The sequence below is a fragment of the Channa argus genome, chromosome 17, assembly GCF_033026475.1.
Source record: "Channa argus isolate prfri chromosome 17, Channa argus male v1.0, whole genome shotgun sequence".
NCBI classification, from domain to species: Eukaryota; Metazoa; Chordata; class Actinopteri; order Anabantiformes; family Channidae; genus Channa; species Channa argus.
In genome coordinates, this window is record NC_090213.1 from 10,254,261 (window position 1) to 10,274,514 (window position 20,254).

The 20,254-nt window shown below is 41.2% G+C and overlaps 1 protein-coding gene across 3 annotated transcripts in view; it reads left to right on the top strand.

The window, feature by feature from the left end:
* The first annotated feature begins 373 nt into the window (after positions 1–373).
* The window catches only part of sash1a (SAM and SH3 domain containing 1a), a 143,755-nt gene continuing 123,874 nt past the window's right edge, over positions 374–20,254 (top strand). For 2 of the 3 annotated variants that reach the window (XM_067481498.1, XM_067481499.1), the window contains exon 1: positions 380–1,868. In XM_067481498.1, coding sequence (XP_067337599.1) covers positions 1,362–1,868 — 507 coding nt within the window. In that variant the 5' untranslated portion in view covers positions 380–1,361. Of the gene's footprint in view, positions 1,869–20,254 lie in introns of all 3 variants that reach the window. The other variant, XM_067481497.1, reaches the window with a different exon arrangement.

Here is a 20,254-nt window from a genome sequence, read left to right on the forward strand (position 1 = left end):
TGTGTGTGATGAAAGAAATGACAAATTATCGTGGCTTAAATCGGTGGGTGTCATCTTTTTAAGCATTTCTCAATTGCTGTTATCCCCTTTGTTGACTGTGTCTCTCTTACTTTAGAGACAGTTTGACTTGGCTCATACTTGTGACACCCATAGCTGCTGCAGTTTGACATAGGCTGCACTTGCTTTGATACGTTGTAAATTCAAGAAGAAAACTGCATGGGATGCGTGTTCATGCAGATAATGATGCATGGATGAGCCGGAGTTCAGTATCCCATTACATCAGCTCCATGGCTGCACAATCGTCAGACGTTCCCCAGTCATCACATAGAGGGAGCTCGTGAGTGTCGAGGAACCAAAGCGTGGAAATGCTGAATGAGTGAGAGCGTGTGAAGAGCGAGGCAGAAAAAAACCAGAGGTGCGGTGGACAAAATCACATTTTAGAGGAGAGATACTGTGAAACAAACAAGCAGCAAGGCTTTTTCATTTCAGCACGCGCTTCGAACCAACTTCAGCCCAGTGTGTGGGAACCTGGTCACAGAGTGCGTGTCTCGAGGCGGCGTGACAAGTTGGGAGAGGGGGTAAAGGACTTGCATCACAATTTTTAAATGGGTACAGTGAGGTTTGGGGGGGCGTGGACGACAGCGGAGCACCAGTGAGCGTGTTTGCTCCCGGCTGCAGTTCCAGCGTTGTGATGTGCCGGCAACAAGGACTGGACGACGCGTAGACTGAGCGGGTGGACGCGGAAACCTGCGTTCGCCGTCAAACGTTGGCAGCCGAGGTTCGCGTCATTTTTGGAGCCTGTTTGGTATTTTGGGATCTACTCTTTCAAAACGCGCTGCAAGAGTCTTTAGGAAAGAAGCGGGAGCTGCTAAGAGGTTTTTTAAGACGCAGCAGCTGCCGCGCGCAAAGGACGAAATCGGGTCGAGTTGCTATTTGAATGACAATAGTTTGAGACATTTGCTTTCATATTTGTTTGAGGAAGTCTAATTACTGAAGCAGCGCACGGTAAGTCGCCGTGGGCGAGCACAATTGATGCTCAAATTACGTTTGAGATTTTAAAGCAGTGGCAAGTGAAACAAGTGATTTTCATTAGTAAATATTGACAGGTGTTACAGCCTTAAGGACTGTGTCAGACAGATTTCTTATACCTTCAAATTTGGGCCTCCAAAGGTTGGAATGGTAACCAAACCGTTGCTATGGATAACCCACATTTTCTTTAGTCTAATTTACTTTCCCAGTAGTCGGCTAAAACGCGCATTATTAACATTATAATGCGTTTGAAACGTCAAATGGGAAAGTAGCTGTCATTTTTGTGTCTTTTTTTTTTCTTCCGAGTTGGAGCCGATCTGGCAACAGGCAAAATGACAACAAACGGACCTGTCATCGTCTACGAGTGGCTGAAGACCCTCCAGCTTTCCCAGTATGTCGAGGCTTTTGTGGATAATGGATATGACGACCTGGAGGTTTGCAAACAAATAGGAGACCCTGACCTGGATGCCATCGGCGTCTATATCCCTCACCACCGGCAGAGGATTCACGACGCCGTGAGAAGGCTAAAAGAAGAAGCCAAGGAGACGGCCAGTGGACTATACTTCACTCTGGAGCCGATGCCACCCGCAGCCGAGATTTACACCAGTCACATGGTGGACCAGTATGAGTCCAAACTGCGGGGATCAAAGTCCTGGACCGAGCCCAACAGTGACAGGGTTGGACGCAACGGTGGGTACGTGGGTGCACAGAGGAACCTGACGCTGGGCAACAACAGGAGGGAGCAGGTGATTTACCCCAAGTTGAAGCTGAAGATCATGATCAGGGATAAACTCCTCAGAGATGGCATCAACCTCGCCAAGCCACCCTACTCCAATAAGGTAAAAGGAAAGGTGGTAGATGTGGGTCATGTCAGTTGTATGTCACAAAAGGTAACATCACCTGCAAAAAGTCATACATGAATAAAACTGGAACTGAAACTTATTTATTTATCATACACTCTCTTTAAAGTGTTTATTTATAGAGGGATAAAAAAAACAAAACAGATTTGCACACTACGGAACTGTCACCTGCTCAGCATCACCCATCATTTGGGTGAAAGCTACTGTCAGAGCACATCTTGTGTACAGCTGACGTGATCAACATCCCGCTTAATGTCAGAAACTAAACCACAGGTAAATACCTTTTGTAGCACCTAAACATTTTCAGCTTTGCTGCTCTTTGCAGAAATGTGTGGCTTATGTCACGGTGATGAAGGACTTTTCCATATTTTCATAAAAAAAAATATTTACATTCTGATTATAAATCTACTTTGACCTTACCTGTCCACTGACCTGCGTCAATATTCAGCACGGATGGACCAAGCAAGCCCTTGAGCATAGAGGCTCTGGTCCTTTGCTTTGACGAATGGACAATGAGCTGTCAATGAAGAGCACCCAGCTGGGTAGGCAGTTGCAGTGCTGTGAGGAGCCAGGCTGAGAGGGCCTCTTGTTTTCACAGGGCTGATAGTGACCTTTCTTCACAAGTGTGTGAATCATATGCCTTACCAGCTGAGAGGGCTCCACTGAATGACTGGTGTTTACATGCTAGAAGGCTTTGAACTGGGATGTCTGAAGGCCACTGAGGAGGCAAAGGTCATGTCCACTGTATCTTTTCCTTGGAGGTACAGCAGCATATAGTTTTGGCCACAATTGAAACAAAAAACCCGATTTTTCATGTGCACATTTTAATAATAACTTTCTGGAGAAATAGCCTTTCTGATGCAGTCATGAGACAGGAAAAACCAGTTCTTATCTTTAATAGTAGCTTGTGTGTGTTGTTGGAAGCTGATGTGGAAAACCAGAAATTGTATTGCCTGAAATATGCAGTGCTCATATTTCAGTTGATATTATATCCCAATTAATTATTGACCTAAAAACTACATCCACTAGGCCTCCAGGGTTTTCTTAAAGACGTATTTTCTGTGGTAGTCAGGCACATGCATATTTGTTCAACTCACCTAGAGCCAGTTCGTTAGCTTGAGCCTGAGGGGTAAAGGCAGAAAGAGCTTTCCAAGGTAAATTAGTTGTGCTGTAAAAGTTTTATTTTAATGTCCCATACTAATTTTCTTCACTCAATAGGGGGCTGTTGGATTAAACTAATAACCTTTTGTATTTCTAAAATCCCAGTTACAACACTGTCAGGTGGATTGTGTCTGATTGCATGTCCATATACAGTTGTCTGCACTATTTCTCTCTAACTCTAACCAAATATGACAATATTGTATTAATGCCATGATAACAAAAATTGTAATCCTTACAAATCCATGTGCACAGTCCTCTTTATTTTAACCTGAATATTGCACATTCCATCCCTATTATTCAAAGCAACACCCGCTTTGATTTAACATTTTGCATGTTCTTGTAAGCTCTTTTTGTTCTGCTTTTTGGTTATCTCAGTCCCACAGAGATTTGGGATTTTTGAGGTATTATCTGTCAAACCAGGGCTCAAAGAAAAGTATTGGTTCCAGAGGGTTAAACTATCTTTCACTTTGAAAGATGTATTTATTTAGAGCCAAAGCTTTGGCGTTGAGACTTTTGAGGGGAATCAGCAGGTCAAAGTCTGTCCGGTCTTTTGCAGACTGTCACTCTCTCTCTCTCTCCATTTGTGTATGTGTGTGACTGTAACCCTATAGTTTGGAATTGGCTCCATTCCGGTGCTTTCTTCCCCAGGAGGAGTCAGAGGAGAGTAAGAGAGGGACCTGTGAACAGCTGATGGAGGTTTGACTAAGTTAGTTGTGATTGGTCTGGTGATATCTCCACCTCTCTCGGCCCTTGAGACAAAATGTCACCCCCAGTGGAGACTTAGTCCAGAGAGACAGACTCAGAGCAACCACAGGACACAACATTTCCTGTGAAAGTTCACAGGATAAATAGAGATCACAACAGGGAGCGATGACTCCTTATTATTGGGCCAAAAGTCTTACTAAACCTAACACAGAATGGCCTGTAAAAGTCTAAACTTGATAAGTTAATTCAAGCTTGTTTTCTTTTTCTTAATTCGGACATTTTGCACCGCTGTTGTGTCCGTCTGCCTCTCGTTCACTTGCTGGTCTGACTGCTCCAACACAAACACAAAAAAGTCAGGAGGCATATAAAATCTGTGAGCAATAATAGGTCAGATGTACATATTAAATTAGTTAACTTCCATGGTGCTTGTATATGTCGATTTACAGTAGGCAGGTTACTAAAAGTGCATATAAACTCAGGCCCCGTTGACCCGCAGTAGCTGATTTCTCTGATTAACCTGGCTACTTACGTGCATGTAAATGCAAAAGATTCTTATTGTTGCAGCACAGCCAAGACCTCGATTTAAATTTAAACTGTCCTCTGTGCTCTCAGGACACAGGGATTTTTATGGACAAGCCTGGCTGCTCCCTGTTCATTTTTTTGTCACTGGCTCTGTCTCTGTCGTTTGTCCTCAGGCCAGAAGCGTAGTCAGTGCAACCACTAAGATTCAGAAATTCTCTCCAGTGTGTGTGTGTGCTGAATGTCTTCATGTGAGACATTCTCTTTGTTAAACAATTCACTAATAGGGCTCTGCTAGGTGTAATGAATACCCATGGTCCTTATTAAGGCCGTAGAGACCCCTTGACAGAGAGAGGGTATTATTTATTATTATAATGTAAAAAGAATAACATTGTGCATTTATAGATCTTTCACCGGGGAACAATATGATGCTGTGTGTCTGCCTGTTGTTGAATACAGAGCAATCCTATAGTTACTATTATTTTCACTCTTTTCATAGGAATTTATTCATAAACTGATGTTAGGAGACCTAAATATGTTGTCAACACTAAGTCTTTTTAGTATTTGTCACTGGCTTATGGTAATACAACTATAATCCCAAAACAAGACACACATTTCTACTCAGCACCAAATGATGTGTTCTCATCCTATGCCCATCCACAGACTGGTGCTGGAAACAGCAGAGAGCCAGTCATAATAGCGCCTCATTGTTAGAGCTGCATGTCGGGAGGAAGTAGAGGCTAAACACTGGGAGATTCTCCATTGTTTATATGGAAGCTGATGGAGCCGCATGTCCTTTCACTACTGGTCTGTTTTTGCGTTCCCAATTTCCGCCCATTGAAACAGGCTGCAGGGGCAAGTGTCCAGCATTGTGCCGATGGTTGGGTGATGAAAACCTGGGTGTCATGCAGAGAGAGGAAGGGTTGTAAATAGATGGGCACATTGTTTTGGCTGGCTGGCTGGCTGAGGCTTGGTGGGTGATTGGGTAGGGGATTCATTATCTGGTGTTGGAGGAAAGTGCTTTTTCTGACCCCCCACAGAACAGCTGAGCAAATGTAGAAGGTGAGAGATCTGCCGCTTAACTGGGCTAAAGCAGGTAAGAAATGCAGGTGTCATGGCTGTCAGGAGGTGACCACTAAGACTGGCATCTGTCTTTTATTAGCTTCCTTCAGCTAGAAAAAAGGAAGTCCACCACCTTACATTTACACCCCCCTCGCTCCTCTTATCTTGATTAGTATCCCAGCACTCTCACTCAGCAGCAAATTAGGGTTTTGCTTAATGTGGCTCTCTGTTGGCCCACTGTGGTTGTTGAGGGCCCTCAACGGCCATTACTTGCTATGAAAAATAATTTCAGCAGTTTTACCTATGAACGTTTCCCTGATCCCAAAAACAAAATGTGTTGGAATCAAAGTTAGTAGATGTTCCACTGCATTGCTGCCAAAACATATACGTTGACACGCCGACTGCCTCCAAGTACAGTGACCATAAGTGTGACCCAAAATTCTGGGCCAAGCTATGCTGTTATGGATTTATTACATTTTATTATCAGCTACACAATGTTCCAGTTTAGGGCTATATTGCTGTAAAATGTAAAATATGTCGACCACATTTCTACTTATTATATGGCTGAATGATGAGCTTTTTTACTGCCTCAATGGAACATGTTAGTCAAAGCTTTTCATGACCTTTTCATTTAGGCAGTTTTTGTGGGGGGTGAATATCAGCCTTTTCCCATCTTTGTCCCATGCTATAGGGCTGGCATTTTGCCATAACGAGGAAGAAAGCCACTCGCAGCAGCCTCAGTTTTTCATGCATTCTGTTGAAAGCGCCTGTTTGCTTAGTGGTTATTAAGGGCCCTCAAACAACCAAGGACTCATAAAGGGGAAGTCATAAAGAAGTCAAGGACTGGCTCCATTGTCCTGAGACGATGGAGAAAGTCAATTAGCAAAGTGAGCTGCTGTTTATGTTATAAAAAGTAGGGTTGTACGGTGCCCTAAAATGGGATAGATCACATCCCCACCAGATGAAAAAAGTCACATTTACTGGCTCTTTTTGTAAACAAACTGTGTTTAGGGCCTTTTAAAACCATACTTGGTTAAACATAATGTGCCAGTGCCAGTATTTAGCCCTTTGGAGAGCCTGTGTCATGATGGCTATCACAGGGACCTTTGACTCTGTTGACCCAAAGCACACATTCTTGATGGGGATTTTACCCCGGGCAATAAAATGGGCTGCATACCCCTAAGGTTCTCAGTGGGTACTGAATTGACCAATGTCCAGTTTGTCTTACAACACACCATGTTGTCTCAAATGCCTGTGGCCGATTCCGATCTGTAGAAGATACTGTTGTATTAATTGTGGCACAATTTGCACATCTTTGCTCTCTTCCAAAAACAATAAACAGCCACTTCTCATATTTCCCATAAATGCTATCACTGCAAAAAGATGCCCATTCACTGTTAGCTGGGGAGTTTCTTTCTGTCAGTCTGTCAGAAAGCCTTGAACACCCATCTCCTGGGAGCATGTGTAAATGTGGGAAAGCAGCATTTGCGTTGTATTTGCAGCTGGCCTTCTCATTTCAGCAGGAAGAATGAGTGAGGGTGAGAGAGCCTCCTACTGTGCTGTTTCTCACATGATCTGCTGGCTTGTGAGCTGCTGTTAGTCCCTGGACATGTGAACTTGGTTAGAAACAAGACATTTCACAGAGCTCAAATTTTACTGTTCAACAAAACTTCAGAGCCCTCCTTCCATTTGTTAACAGGAGTTGTCAAGCCACGGTAGCATCAACATTTTACATTTAACATTTAGACATTTAGTTCATGGTGAAAAATTGGACATATTGCAGTATAAATGCTTTAGGAGATTTATTGTCTTTATTCAAATAACGTGAGTTGCAGTGTATGTGTATTAATTAAAGTTATGCAGTCATGGTACCAGCTTTAAATAAAGCAGGCAAGGGAGTCAGCAGAGCCATCTCTTTTTCCACAGTGTGCAGGGAAACAGGTCCCGATGACACATTCATGACAGATACATTATCAGTGCTATTCTGGTCCAAGGTTTCAGCAGCTTCCAGACAGCCTGACTACATTGCCAAATAGTATCTGCATCAAGAATGACTGCAGGCTGCAGTATCGATACTGAAGCACAGTGTATCTGCCCCCTTTTTGACTTTTCACATATTAGTCATTGCACAGGCATTTAGTTAGCGTGCATGCTCACTGTTGTCCTGTTACTTTGTTTTTTTTTACTTTAGTTTGCATGTCAGCTATAGGAATCGGTATCTGTAGTTGTCTTTGCAAAAAATCTATAAGTAGAGATTGTCAAAGTTGAATGAGAAAAGTTTATTTTCTTCTGTACTATTTAGTACAAACATGATTAAATTATGGAAACAACCCAGTATTTCATACATCATCCTCATTTAAACTACTTTTTGATGTAGTGTACAGGTTCTGTCTCATTTCTGATTCTCTCGTTTCTATACCCCCACTCCCTCTTCGTCCTTTATACAAACACAGCTAGTTGGTGTTTTAAAAAACTGATAAAATCAGCCAACAACAAAATGCAACAGACATCAAGGTAGCAGCTTGCTATCCCCTCTAGTGTCAACAGTAATGTCCTCCAGAACCCACACAGTGACTTAGACAACAACATAAGAATACATTAGTGTTTTGATTCAACTTTGTTAAAGCAAAAAAAAAGAAGTTATAATTGCAATTTTGAAATGTTGCAGCTTTTTTAAAAATTGTGTTTTGTGAAATTGGAATATTGTATTTAAAAACAACTGTTCACCTCTACTGTTCAATACACAGGAGGCAGATGACCCCATCAGCAAACAGAAGCTAATCGCTCAGTTGCTATTGTAAACATGTTTGTTTTATACACACTTCATCACTTCTCACACTTTGCTGCCCTAATGCAAAACATAACAGCAGCTTGCTTCTATCTACAGACTGTTTGCAGACATGCCAACAGTGGCCTTTGCTGTAGGTGCAGTGCACAATAATGACCCTGTAGTCCTCTTTGAACACTGAAGATGGGGGAGAAATGAAGATATCAAGTGCCCCAACAGGATGCAGAGTGACACGAGAGCAGGCCTGAGCATCTGTCTTGTGCCAGGATCTAGATTGGAAACACACTTGCTAATCAGCACATCCGCATATGTTTTTGTCTTTATCCTCATCTACAATATGTTTTACACCTTTTTTACTATGCTTACAGTGAGCACTCTACAGTGAGGGGTTCTTTGAACTTTAAGAAATGCTTTACCATACATTGTTACCGTGCAGGGGCTGTATGCAAAATGTCGATCATGCCAGTGACACTACAGTCCAACAAAGCTAGTTAACTTTACTCACACACCCATGAGCTTGGAGGTCACACTTTAAAGGGACTATGTTAGATGTTTCCATGGAGACAAACAGGTATGCAAAAATCAAACTCTTAAATGTTAATGTTTGCTGGATTAATTGGCTGGCATTCTAACAGGGTCCTTGGGTCCAATGTCTAGCTCGACTGAAAGACACAACCTCCTTCCTATGATGATGCTGTTGAAAAAACAACTATAGCAATGTTCCTGCAACAAGCTAACAAGCTTCATAAATCAAAAGGATAAGGGCAAAACACATGCTAGTTGCAGTTGAGGATTTCTTTAGGCATTGAGCAGTTTTTTTTAAAGCACTACTACTTACAACAGAGCTTAATTGTACTACGTGTAGCTACAGTTTGGCTTATGTCAGCCCATATTACTTTGGACTGTGTTTAAGGGATATAATGTGGGGGTGTAGAGAGATGAGTGAGGCATGATAGCAGTAAGCAAGAGCGTTCGAGAGAGACAGACAAGGAAAGCGTGTATAATTACCTTGTCTGAAGCTGCTGCCAGCTAGGTGTATGGAACGCAGCGCAAGCATCTCTTAGGTCCCCCCATCCCTATTTGGTCCATTTCCAAGGCATCAGGGCTGGGCTGTGCTGAAAGCTTTGATCATGGAGACAACACACCAATGTCGATATGTCCCTACCTGAATGCTTTTGTGCTGGCTGTGCCTGGCAGGGAATTAAACCATGCTAAACCCACCAAATGTCTGTCTGTCTCTTGATCTGGCCTCCCTGTGGCTGTACATACCTGAATCTGAAGTCTAATTACCAGGCAGTTTACCACATTCCTCAAACACAGCCACGCAAACTCACACACATACTTTGCATTGTACTTGCTGTTTTAAAAGCACTGCCGGCATTTCGTTTAGTGTGGTTTTACTGCATTTAATATTATAATAATGAACTTAATATTAATTAACAAAAAATTTGTGAGTGTCAGTACATTCCAATACAAATACTGCATTGGAAGGCGTGTGTGCGTATTATTGCAAGTATAGTATGTTACCACAGGAGTTAAGCTTTCTGATTTACAGTAATAGGATGGAAGGGTTAGGAGTGTGTACAGGTAACAGGTGTAAGCTGAAATGGCATTTTACCAACAGACAAGGGATCACAGATAATGGATCATTTTCGCTTACTGGCCACTTGATTCTAATGTTTTGGCTACCAATTTTAAAATCTCAATGATAAACACATAGAAAAATTATCACCAGAAATAATCGCTTTCCATGGCAATAGCTGCAACTGTTGGATTGCAGGAGTACCTAATAAAGTGACCAGTGAGTTTGATAACACAACAGTCAGTAAAATTCCTTAGTGTATGCTGTGGCACAGAAACAAAGGAGTAACTTCTTAACAGAGTTTTTCTGAGACAAGGCTAAGCCGAAAGCAGTTCTGTCCAAAATGGACCACTGCCAGCTAGTCAGATTAGTCATTAGTGGATCAATGTAGACATGCGCTGTATGCAAGGCTGGAGTTCATCCCTATAATTGCAGCATTTTAACCTCTGTACATGTAAGTTCTATTCATTTAAGCCTAGTTTCTTGCCACAGATGCAGGGATGAGGACGGACTCCACTGTGATTGTTGAGGCTGCCCCAAAACCCCTTTTGGGGCTTTAAGTCGAACTCCCGCGTCATTAACACTTTAGTAGGGGTTGAAGTGCTGTGAAGTCCGATCAACTTTGTTTTTGTTTGGGTTAATCTTAGACACATTCGCTCATTCAAAATTTTAGACAAGAAGTGAAATTTAGTCAGTGATTTAAACTGAGAATTCCTGTTAGATGGCTTACTAATCATGAATTTTACAGGTTGAGAGCCGCATTTAAAGTGGACAAAAACAAAAAAACAAAACGCAAGAAATATCTGCATGTCTAGCCACTGTTGTCACTTTAAAGTTTCCTAAGGATAAAGCCCATAGAGAGTTGCCCTCTGGGTATAGCTATACATTTTATGGGTACTTGTATTTTGAGATGCTCGTGTAGCCATCTAAGGTCACCCTTTGTTCATGTCTGAGATGTGCATTCATGGTGCAGCTTCTTCTGCTGCGGGTGAACCGCAAAACAACCATTTTCATGTCAGCAGATCTTTCAACTTAGGCTGTGCCAAACCAACCCATTTACTTTAATAGCCCTCGAGAATTCTTTCAAAATGAAAGTCCCTCAGACAAATGTGGATATGCACAGGGTCTTCTCTGGTCACACTGCCTTTTTTTTTTTTACATGTAGACGTTGGCCTTAAGAACCTGGCGCCATCATCCATAGATCTTAGATTGTTCCAACCTCAAGTGAGTCTCATGATTTTTTTTCAGTTAAATTTTGGCCTGAGGTGATGGTGTGAGCAAAGTCATCAGAAAACAAAAAAAACAGAACAGAACAGAAAAAAAAATAAAATGGCGCCTTTTAGCTTTAATGTTCTAGCTGATAGGGCTCAGCACTGACCAGTCGGCAGCTATGCGACACCAATATAAAGCAAGCTGCTATGCCCTGTGTGTTCTGTCATGTCTGATGAGTGTATATAACCAGTCAGCTTTGTATAAAGAGGATTACACTATATAATACTTGAATTAACGTGGGTTTTGGAAGAAACCAAAAAACTTCACTATGAGCTTTAATTATTCTAGTATGTCATGGACCAACATGAAGAAAAGCTACAGCGCACGAAGTAGCTCTGAACAGGTCAACCTCCTGTAGCTCGACTTGTTCTTTTAAATATTTTACGTTGGCTCCATGACCAGAGTCTCCTCTGTGGTAACAGTGGGCTGATAATCTGCCCCCCAAAAAATGCAGCGGCTGCAGCCTTTGGTCGCACAGGAAGTGTCGTTAATCCTGTAAATCACCTCTGCAATATGAATCCATGCAGTACAGAGCTGATGCCACACACAAAAGCCAAACAATGAACTGGTCTACTGACAGATCACTGTCCAAGCCTGAACTGAGGGCGGGGGGGGGGTGTCATGCATCAGGAAATTTCTGTGCTCCACCACACATCCACCTCATTCACCTCATTCTCACTTACTTACAGACAGGGGAGATGGGCTGAGATACAAATAGACAGACTGGCCAACCTGTCAAGGCATCAGAGGTGAAAAGATAAAGACAGACAGACATGCAGGTTTAGACAGAAAGAAATATTAGCAGAGATGGAGCTGACAGACAGATTGCCAGTCAGAGAATTCACATTTTTCTTGTGCTAGTCTTGTCGCACAAATATCATTTTTATGTTTATAAAAACAGTTTCATCGGGATATAAAATGTTTGCATTCTTGAGTGTGAAGCAATTCCTCTAATTACAGATGCTCCAGATTGTTTTAAAGTTGAATAATTAACATATGAAATATTGGATAATAAGTCTGTTTATAAACTGTGAAAGGATAAGTACTGAGGTTAGAAAGCAAATTGTAGCATATACATTAAACATATTTCTAGATGCGTCACCTGGTTAAAATGATTTTTTTTTCTCAAAGGGAAAAGGTTTCAAATGTAGTTTTATGTTTTGCTTGATTATGCATGTGGGTTTTTGTTTAACCTCTATCTCCCCTTTTATTAAATCTCCATATGACAGTGACTGTGATCAGGCAGGAAATGTGTTCCATGAACAGCAGCATGGGAACGCTTTGCACCGAGTGTCTCTCAGTCTGACTGTATTGTGATATTAGTCTTTGTCATGCTCACTTAGCCTTGTCTGTGGCATGGAGAAGATAAGAATACACTGTCAGCTGAGAACAATAGGCTGCAAGACTGGGCTTCTTCTCCCAGTAGCCCCTGCAGCTTAGGTTTCTGTCCAATCCATTTATGGGACGGTTGAGTGCTATGAGCCCTGTGTACCCCTCCTCAGCTGCACCCCACCTGCCCCTAAAGCAAGCAGTGTCCTAACTCCACCCAGACTTTAGCTGAAAACCGAATTCCTAAAACGGCGCTAGATGCCTTCACATACAAACCAGCTGGTGGCTTTCATCCTCACAATCCTCAAGTGGAACAAGTGTAGTTGAGGCTGAGGATTAGATTACTTTGCTAATACTTCCCTGAAGATGACAGAAGGTCTTTAGTGACTCCAGTGGCAGCCATACTAAGGCTTGTTTGGGAAGTAGGCCACAGTGTAGCAGTGGAAGTTGAGGGCAGTAATTATGTGTGAAGACAGTCTTCATTGTCATGCAGGAATCCTGCAGGCTTATGTCAATTGTTATGTAAAGTGGCCGTTCGTATTGTACAACCTGCTTGCAATAGAGCTTTGGGCTTTGTGCGGCAGTGGCATAGAGAAGAGCAATGGGTGACGTGTGTAATGTTGTAACTGTGTTGCTCCTGTGTTTTTATTTTATTTTATTTTTTTTTTACTACAAACAAATACTGTATACACGATCCATCATTTCCTTTTTATTTATTTATTTTTTTACCATCAAATGTATATTAAAGCAGAACAAAGGAGCATTGTCCTTCATTTTCAACAGATAAATGTAGGGACACCATCTTATTTCTCAAAAATGTTTGTCTAGAAATCAGAGCCTCTCGTTGTTTCCTTGATCATCATCATGCAAAATCAAAACAGAGTTCACAAAGCTCAAGTGTTCTTATTTGTTGATTAGCACAAAACTTCTCTGTACCTAATCAAGATATTGATGATGAACCCTCTTCACTTGGAAAGAGGCTGGAGGTGGGGGCTTTTGTTATGAAATGGCATTATGCCCTCAGAGACTAAGGGCAAAATGCTGTTTATACAAACTGATGTAGTGAATTTCTTTCTGTAGTAGTAGCTGTAGTTGTTTTTTTAAAGGTAGCTTGCAAGATGTAATTAAAGTTCAACCTGGATTCTTTTTCTTAGTGTTGCTCTTATTTGTGTTTTTTTTTTCTGTTAAGCCTTAGTAGCTACTGCTGCTCCTGAGTAATGTGTATCCTCTCATAAAACGCTTTGCTTTTGCTGTAAGCTGAAAAAATGTTTATGCATTTAAATAGCATTTAGACTGCACACGTGGCATCAAGTCGAATTAAGACACAACAGTACGAAGCCATACAATACGCAGTCATAGGCTCAGCATTATCAAGCACAGCACAGTACATTAGGTTTACCTTTCAGGTAAATGATGCTACAGAAACATGCACACCTTTTTGCCCTATATGCTAAACCACAGCTGGAAGAAGAAATGGAACCTATCAGGTTGCTGTACCCAGTAAAAAAAGCTTAGCTCAAAGCACTGACGTGGCACAATGTATGAACTGTCGGAGCATACACGTAAATGATCACACGGTGCATGTGTCTTGCAGCCAATAGTCACTAAAGATCAATTTAAAGAAATGTCACAGATAGGCTCTCCAGCTTTGTAGTTTACAGTGAAGTCTGAGAACATTTTTTATGCAGCGTTACACTTCACACGAACAAGTTGTTTTAATGACTCTAAGATAGACACAAATACATTGCAAATTGGGACTGGTGTTTTCAACATATAAAAGATTTAAATAAATGGTTGCATGACTTGCTTCACGCTTCAGGTCTAAGAATATACAGCCCCCTAGGTCATGAATACATTACTGCTGTGATCTAGTTTGTAATCTTTTCTCATTGTTTCCTTGTCATGCCTGCTGTTAAACAGGCCTTTACACTAGATGCATATCACTGTTACTGCTGTGTGAGAAAGCAGACAGGCATCTTGGTGCCAGTTAGCATCCCACTAGGCCACAGAAGTCTGAATTCATGTTACATAATCTGCTCACAAGGCTCTGGGTTTGTCAGCAAGAGACTGATGAGACGAGTGTGACATGATGTGCACTTTCTTTCCAAGCGTCTGCTGGTGTATGGCAAAATTAAATTAATTCGAAAATTATACTATAATAAAGACTTTTTTTTCTCATTTACTTATATGCAAGTTCAGTAAAGGCATCTTTTCGACTGATGACACAGAAGCTTGGTGAAAGTTGTCTGGCCAACTTGCAGCATATTAAATATACAGACCTTACTTGGCCACGTTGTGCACGAGTCTTCAGTGTTATGCGACTGGTCAGGCTCAGCATCCCAACCTCTGCAGTCCAGCAGAGGCTGATTAAAGGCCATGTGGGCTCTTGCCAAGGACGCTCGCTATCGACCCAGCAGTCTGACCCCACAGGAGATGGAAACAGCCCTGGGATGTAAAACACCAGGAGAAGTGTGACAAAGCTTTTTATTAAGGTCCAGAGCTGAGGCTGTGTCTCTGTGCATGCAGTGTGAGGGCTCAGTGTGTGATTTCTTCTATGAACACCCTCCCTAGACATACATCTACACTGTATGTCTGTTACATTACCACATTCATGCTGCACTTACACTTAACCTAGACTGTAAACCTACAATATTTTGATGCTGATAAAGCCTCTTAGCATTTGGCCCCTGTGACAGCTTCACTATTGGGTATTCTGTCTTTGCTGAAAGAGAGCATGAAGCTTGGTTATTTATACTGACAGTCCCCGCAGCCCTGACTGAAGCCCCCCACTGAACCCCATTCAAAGCTAGCTCATTATGGTATGTCAAGTCTGGCATCCTGCCTCTTCTCCGAGCCATAAAAAAGTTTTTTTTTTTTTTTTTTTACTCTAATAGGTTTCTAAGGCAACATGTAGGCACACCGCTGAGGGTTTTTGATGGTGTGCTCTCTCCTGTGATCATGTGTACAATAAGCCAAGTGACAGGCATCGTTGACATGCCTGCTGCAGTAATCATATAATGCCGGAGATCAGGTCTTGTTGCTCGGTTAGGACTTTATGTGTCCCAGTGCTGTAATTTTCTCAGCTGCTTCATTTGATTTCCATCTAGCATATTACACCTCAGGACAGGAAACCTAGGGTGCAAGCCAAAGCTAGAGAAGTAGGTCACCCTGTATTGAAAGAATGCGTGTGATCGAATGTGTGGAAGCATCGTGCTAGTACCAAGCCCTCGAATGCCTTTCTCTTAAATACCATGCCCTTGGAGGAATGTGTTGCTATAGATGAAGACCCTCAGTCATTCAATCCTGAAGGGTAGGACGCAGGCATGTCCTGTAGGAACATCCTGACTCAGCCAACTCTGGCATGCCTGCAGGCTCTCAGCTGCTAATGTGCTCCTAAATGTGTGTCACGTATCCCTCTACTGAAGGTCAGAGGTTGAGTGGAATCATTCATCTGGTGTCCACAGAGGCGGAAACGGCCGCATCAAAAGGGGAAGTGTGGCTGGTGCCAGGTGGCGAGCGCCGCTCGGGGCCAGGAGCATGCCGAGCGCCTTTTCCACACATACAGGAAGTTATCTTTAATCCACTGCTTATCCAGTGAGAGGGCAATGAGTGGAAGCAAAGAGGGAATGTTGATCATAATGTTGCATGATCTGTTGAGGGAAACTGAGGATCTCTGTAAAGGTGTGAGTCATTATTTTTGAGGATTTGAGAGTTGGGCACCTACTGAAGCTCAAAAGACAAACTCATTACACACAAATATGGAAAAACACAAAAACATTTCACTAAATCAACAGTAGTACTACAAGAGTACTCTATTTACTTTTGAGAGTGGACCCAAATTTCCATGTCCAAACTTTATGCTTTGTCATGTATTTTGCATTTTTTTATATATATATATATATTGTCTTTTATGCCCCGGTAGAACTTACTAATCATGTTCTTTTCTTTTACTTTTCGGTGGGAATCATATCAATGATGGAAATCACACTTGGGCACAAAGGTAAGCCACCATATTTTATGTTTTTTTTGAACTTTTAGTGTTTAAACAACTTTGGGATTGGAATTCCAATCTGGCTTGGTTCAGCACAATAGCAAACCAGTACATCAGTCTCAAATAGCTTCACTAATGCTGGTGGTCATATCAACTTTAGGTCTGATATGACCAATTTATTGAATAATTACAACCCTGTGATGAGCTTGAGCTGCCAAATGTAGTAATGCGTAAGAGCTTCACGCAGTGACAGTTTGATTGATTGAAGATTATGTGACACACTGGATTCCTCTATAAATGTCTATTTATGCAATTCGATCTCCAAAGATGTTAGTTTGCAGTTGAGGCCTAATTTAATCAATTATACAAGTCTGTGCCTTTTGTTTTTGTAGTAATTAATCGATTTATTTACTTTGAAAGTGTTGCCTATTCATTATAATTTTAGTACAACTAAGAAGCAGCAGAGAAAACTAGATTTATTTATTTATCTCCATGTTTCTTGCAAAGCAGCTTTATCTATTGTTTGGGTGTGTGTGCTCTCAGCAAAGGAAAACTCGCTGACAGTGGGTCTTTGTTAATAGGGTGGAGAGAGGGATGAGTCTAGGTCATGCAGGCAGATTAGTGTTTATTGAAATCCTATCGGAAAGGTCATTTTCATAGTGATGCTTAAATCCACTTGTGACCTCAATCGTGAACCCATTTGCAGTCCTGGCACTGTTTGGTAAACAAATGCTTTTTATGTGCTTCTGCTATTGGGGTCTGGCCCCGCAGCGTAATGGCCAGTTCTCCTTGTGAAGTGGCCGCTTTTTAGCCGACCTGAAGTAGCTCAGTTATAGAGTTTCAGTCTGCTGTGATGTTTGTTTTAAGGAGCTTTGACTGGTCCCAGCGCATTTTTTGTATGAATGCTAAGTTTAAGGGGGGTCCTTTAGACTGCTCAGACTCACATCAGTGGTTCGTTTTTCTTTACCTCAAATAAAGATAGGAATGGCGACATAAATAAATTCCAGCTGTTGAGAAAAATTTTAAATTAATAAAAAAAGAGCATTATTGAGTAATTACTAGGCAGGAACAGAAATATAGAAACTTGTCCCTTGGTTACTATTTTTTCTCTGCTATTTTGTTATGGGGATATTGCTGTAAACTATACCAGACATAAACCAAATGTAATCTTTAATAATGAAACTTCACTAAGCAACCACAGAAATCCAGGGTAGGCAGAAATTTGCAGTGTCTCATCAGGAGAAAAATCAACCTCTCAAGTACCTCTGTCTTTGCCATGGCAACAATTGTCACTAAAGAGGTTGCAGATGTGTCTTTTACATGACACTTTACCAAAGTTCCTTGTGTGTTGCCAAATATTGGCCTTCGGTGTTGTTTTTTCATTGTCTAGACCGCATGGTGTGTTGATGTACAAGTGTTGATTGGACATTATTTTGTATTTGTGCCTAAATAGAGGAGTGGGACCAAGCTAGATTCTGTGTGCATCTTAGTCAGGGCAAATAAAGCTCTGATGATCTGCAGGCACCAAAAAATAGAGAGAGTGCAAAAGCAAGAAAGCAAAGTAGGTTCTAATAGACCATGTTCCCTTTCTAAAAATATAAAATGGGGTTTAAATCTCTGGATTGACAGATTTGTGTAACGGGAAAAGCTTTACTCCCAGTGGGAGTTACATTTTTTGCTGAGGTTCAGCATTATCTCCCTCTGGGTGTCCCACCTTGTGATACATAATAACTATGATAATTTCAGTTGACTGTTCGGTCTTTCCCTCGCAGCTGCAAGTTACTATAAAATGCCACACCAGGGCATCGCATGTTCCTATTACTATGACAAGTATTCTGTGTTTCACACCAGACACCGTAACATTTCCTACAGGAGTAATACCTCCCTAGTGTCTGGTCTAATTTTGTTTGCTTACACCCTGATGAATTGGAAATGTTATCAGTGCATGTGGAGGTAACATTCTCAGCGTGCAAAGCAGCAGGGTGCAGTGTCCAAAGTAGAAACGCAGCTACAGCTCTTGTGTAGCATTGCACATCTCAGTATTGATTTACTGTAGCTTGCATCAGGTGCATTAATGCAAACACATGCATGGTGCAACTGTACACAGTGACCATGCTGGAGGGGGTGACAGCAGAGGTGTCAAATATTCTGAGAGATCTGGAGAGGACTAAGCAGACTGCACCCATGTCTGACTTTACCTGTCTTTGTATGTCTCTCTCTCATTCAAGAGAGTTGTCCTCAGTAGGAAACACTTTGATAGGTAATAGGAAACACAGGAAACAGTGTTGTTAAAATGCATCAAACCACATTACTTCTCAAACTATATAGAAGTGGTCAAACATATGAATGAATTTGTCTGATGTTTTTATGCCATTAAGGTTGAAGCAGTAAAACAATTTAAACCCTTGTTAATTCTTTGTATATGTTTCTCCCTGAATGATAATCTTGTTAAGCACAGCTGCATAGTCTAATCTAGAGCTTTCTGTATTTATTAGGGTTGCAGAGCAGCACTAACCCAGAGTCACTTATTGCACTTGAATGCCCCAATAATGTGCTTTAATTAATAAAAACATAATAATGCTTCACAGAGTCAGGCATGTCTGAGAACTTTTAAAAAGTGTAAAGAAGCAAAGAAGAAACCATGTTAGGCTGTGTGCAGCTTCTATTGATTTCCAAGCCAATGTAACGAAATTTGATTTGCCAAAAATGCTTTTGGAGTATAACAGTGTAAATTATTGTTCTTTTAAGTATAAATTTCACAGGGATGATTTCTATCAGGCTGTTTATGCTGTTAGTGTTCATTGTCAGTATTAAGGCAGTTTCTGCTTGTCCTACAAAGAAATACCTACGGGAGTTATGATCATTAAGCAAGACTGATGCTGTAGTATTTTTTGTTCTTCCTTTATGCTCAGCTTTTCAATTCCTGATTAAAGAAAATAATAATTAATAACAGATTTCTTAATGCAGATCGTACTGTACATCAAAATCCTAACAACAGCTATTTAATGTTTCTTGGCAGAATAATTAGTGTATGTTGTATTTTATTAATATTCAGATAATTGGCTTGGTTGGATGGGGATCACTTAGTATACAAGAATAAGGCAAACTTAAGTTTCTTCTTTTCCTTTAAGAACCTTTACTTTTTTTAAGTTTTGATAAGCAGACAATTCAGACAATTATACTTGTCTAATTGTTAGTGAAAGACGTACAGTGCAGAACAGAATATTATGGCAGTTCATGGCATTTTTTTTTAAACAAGATCCTCACACTGATGCAGCATCCATTTACAGCCAATGATATGGACTACACTAAAATGCCATTGTCATTATCTTATATGAATAGGCAGACATTCATCTCAGAAACTTTTCATTAGCCCCTGTCCCCTCTGTGAAAAGCTGCTAATGCTGCCTCTGTGATAACATCGGCCACATGGCCACATCTAAACACTCTATGCTATTTACCTTGCAGATGAGCTGTATAATACTGAGTTGTATGTCTTCTTGTCCCATTGGTCTTTATGTTTTTCCTTTTATAATTTATTTGTGTGGATAAAAGTATATTTTTGCAACTTCTTCAAGACATTGCCCACAGTTGGATCTTTCACATGACCTGCATATTCACCATGCAGCGGCTCTAGAGCAGTCGACAAACCTTGATAGTTTCCATGATGCTAGAATTAGAGATGCTGCTGTTTACATTTGTGTCAGCTGGCAAGTAATGTACTGGAGTTTGGTTAAAAAAATAATCCATGCAGCTATTATCTGTCTGTAACACCATTTAATTAACAACACTTCCAAACTGCTAACACGAACAACCCCAGAGTTTAGCCTGTTGTATAATAAGGTCAATATATTCCCCTTCTGGGTCGCACAAAGGCCATGACATGTTAAAATGGTTTAGCATTTCCAATAACTGAGCACTGACTGTGATCAATCAGCTCAAGGACAGACTGTTGG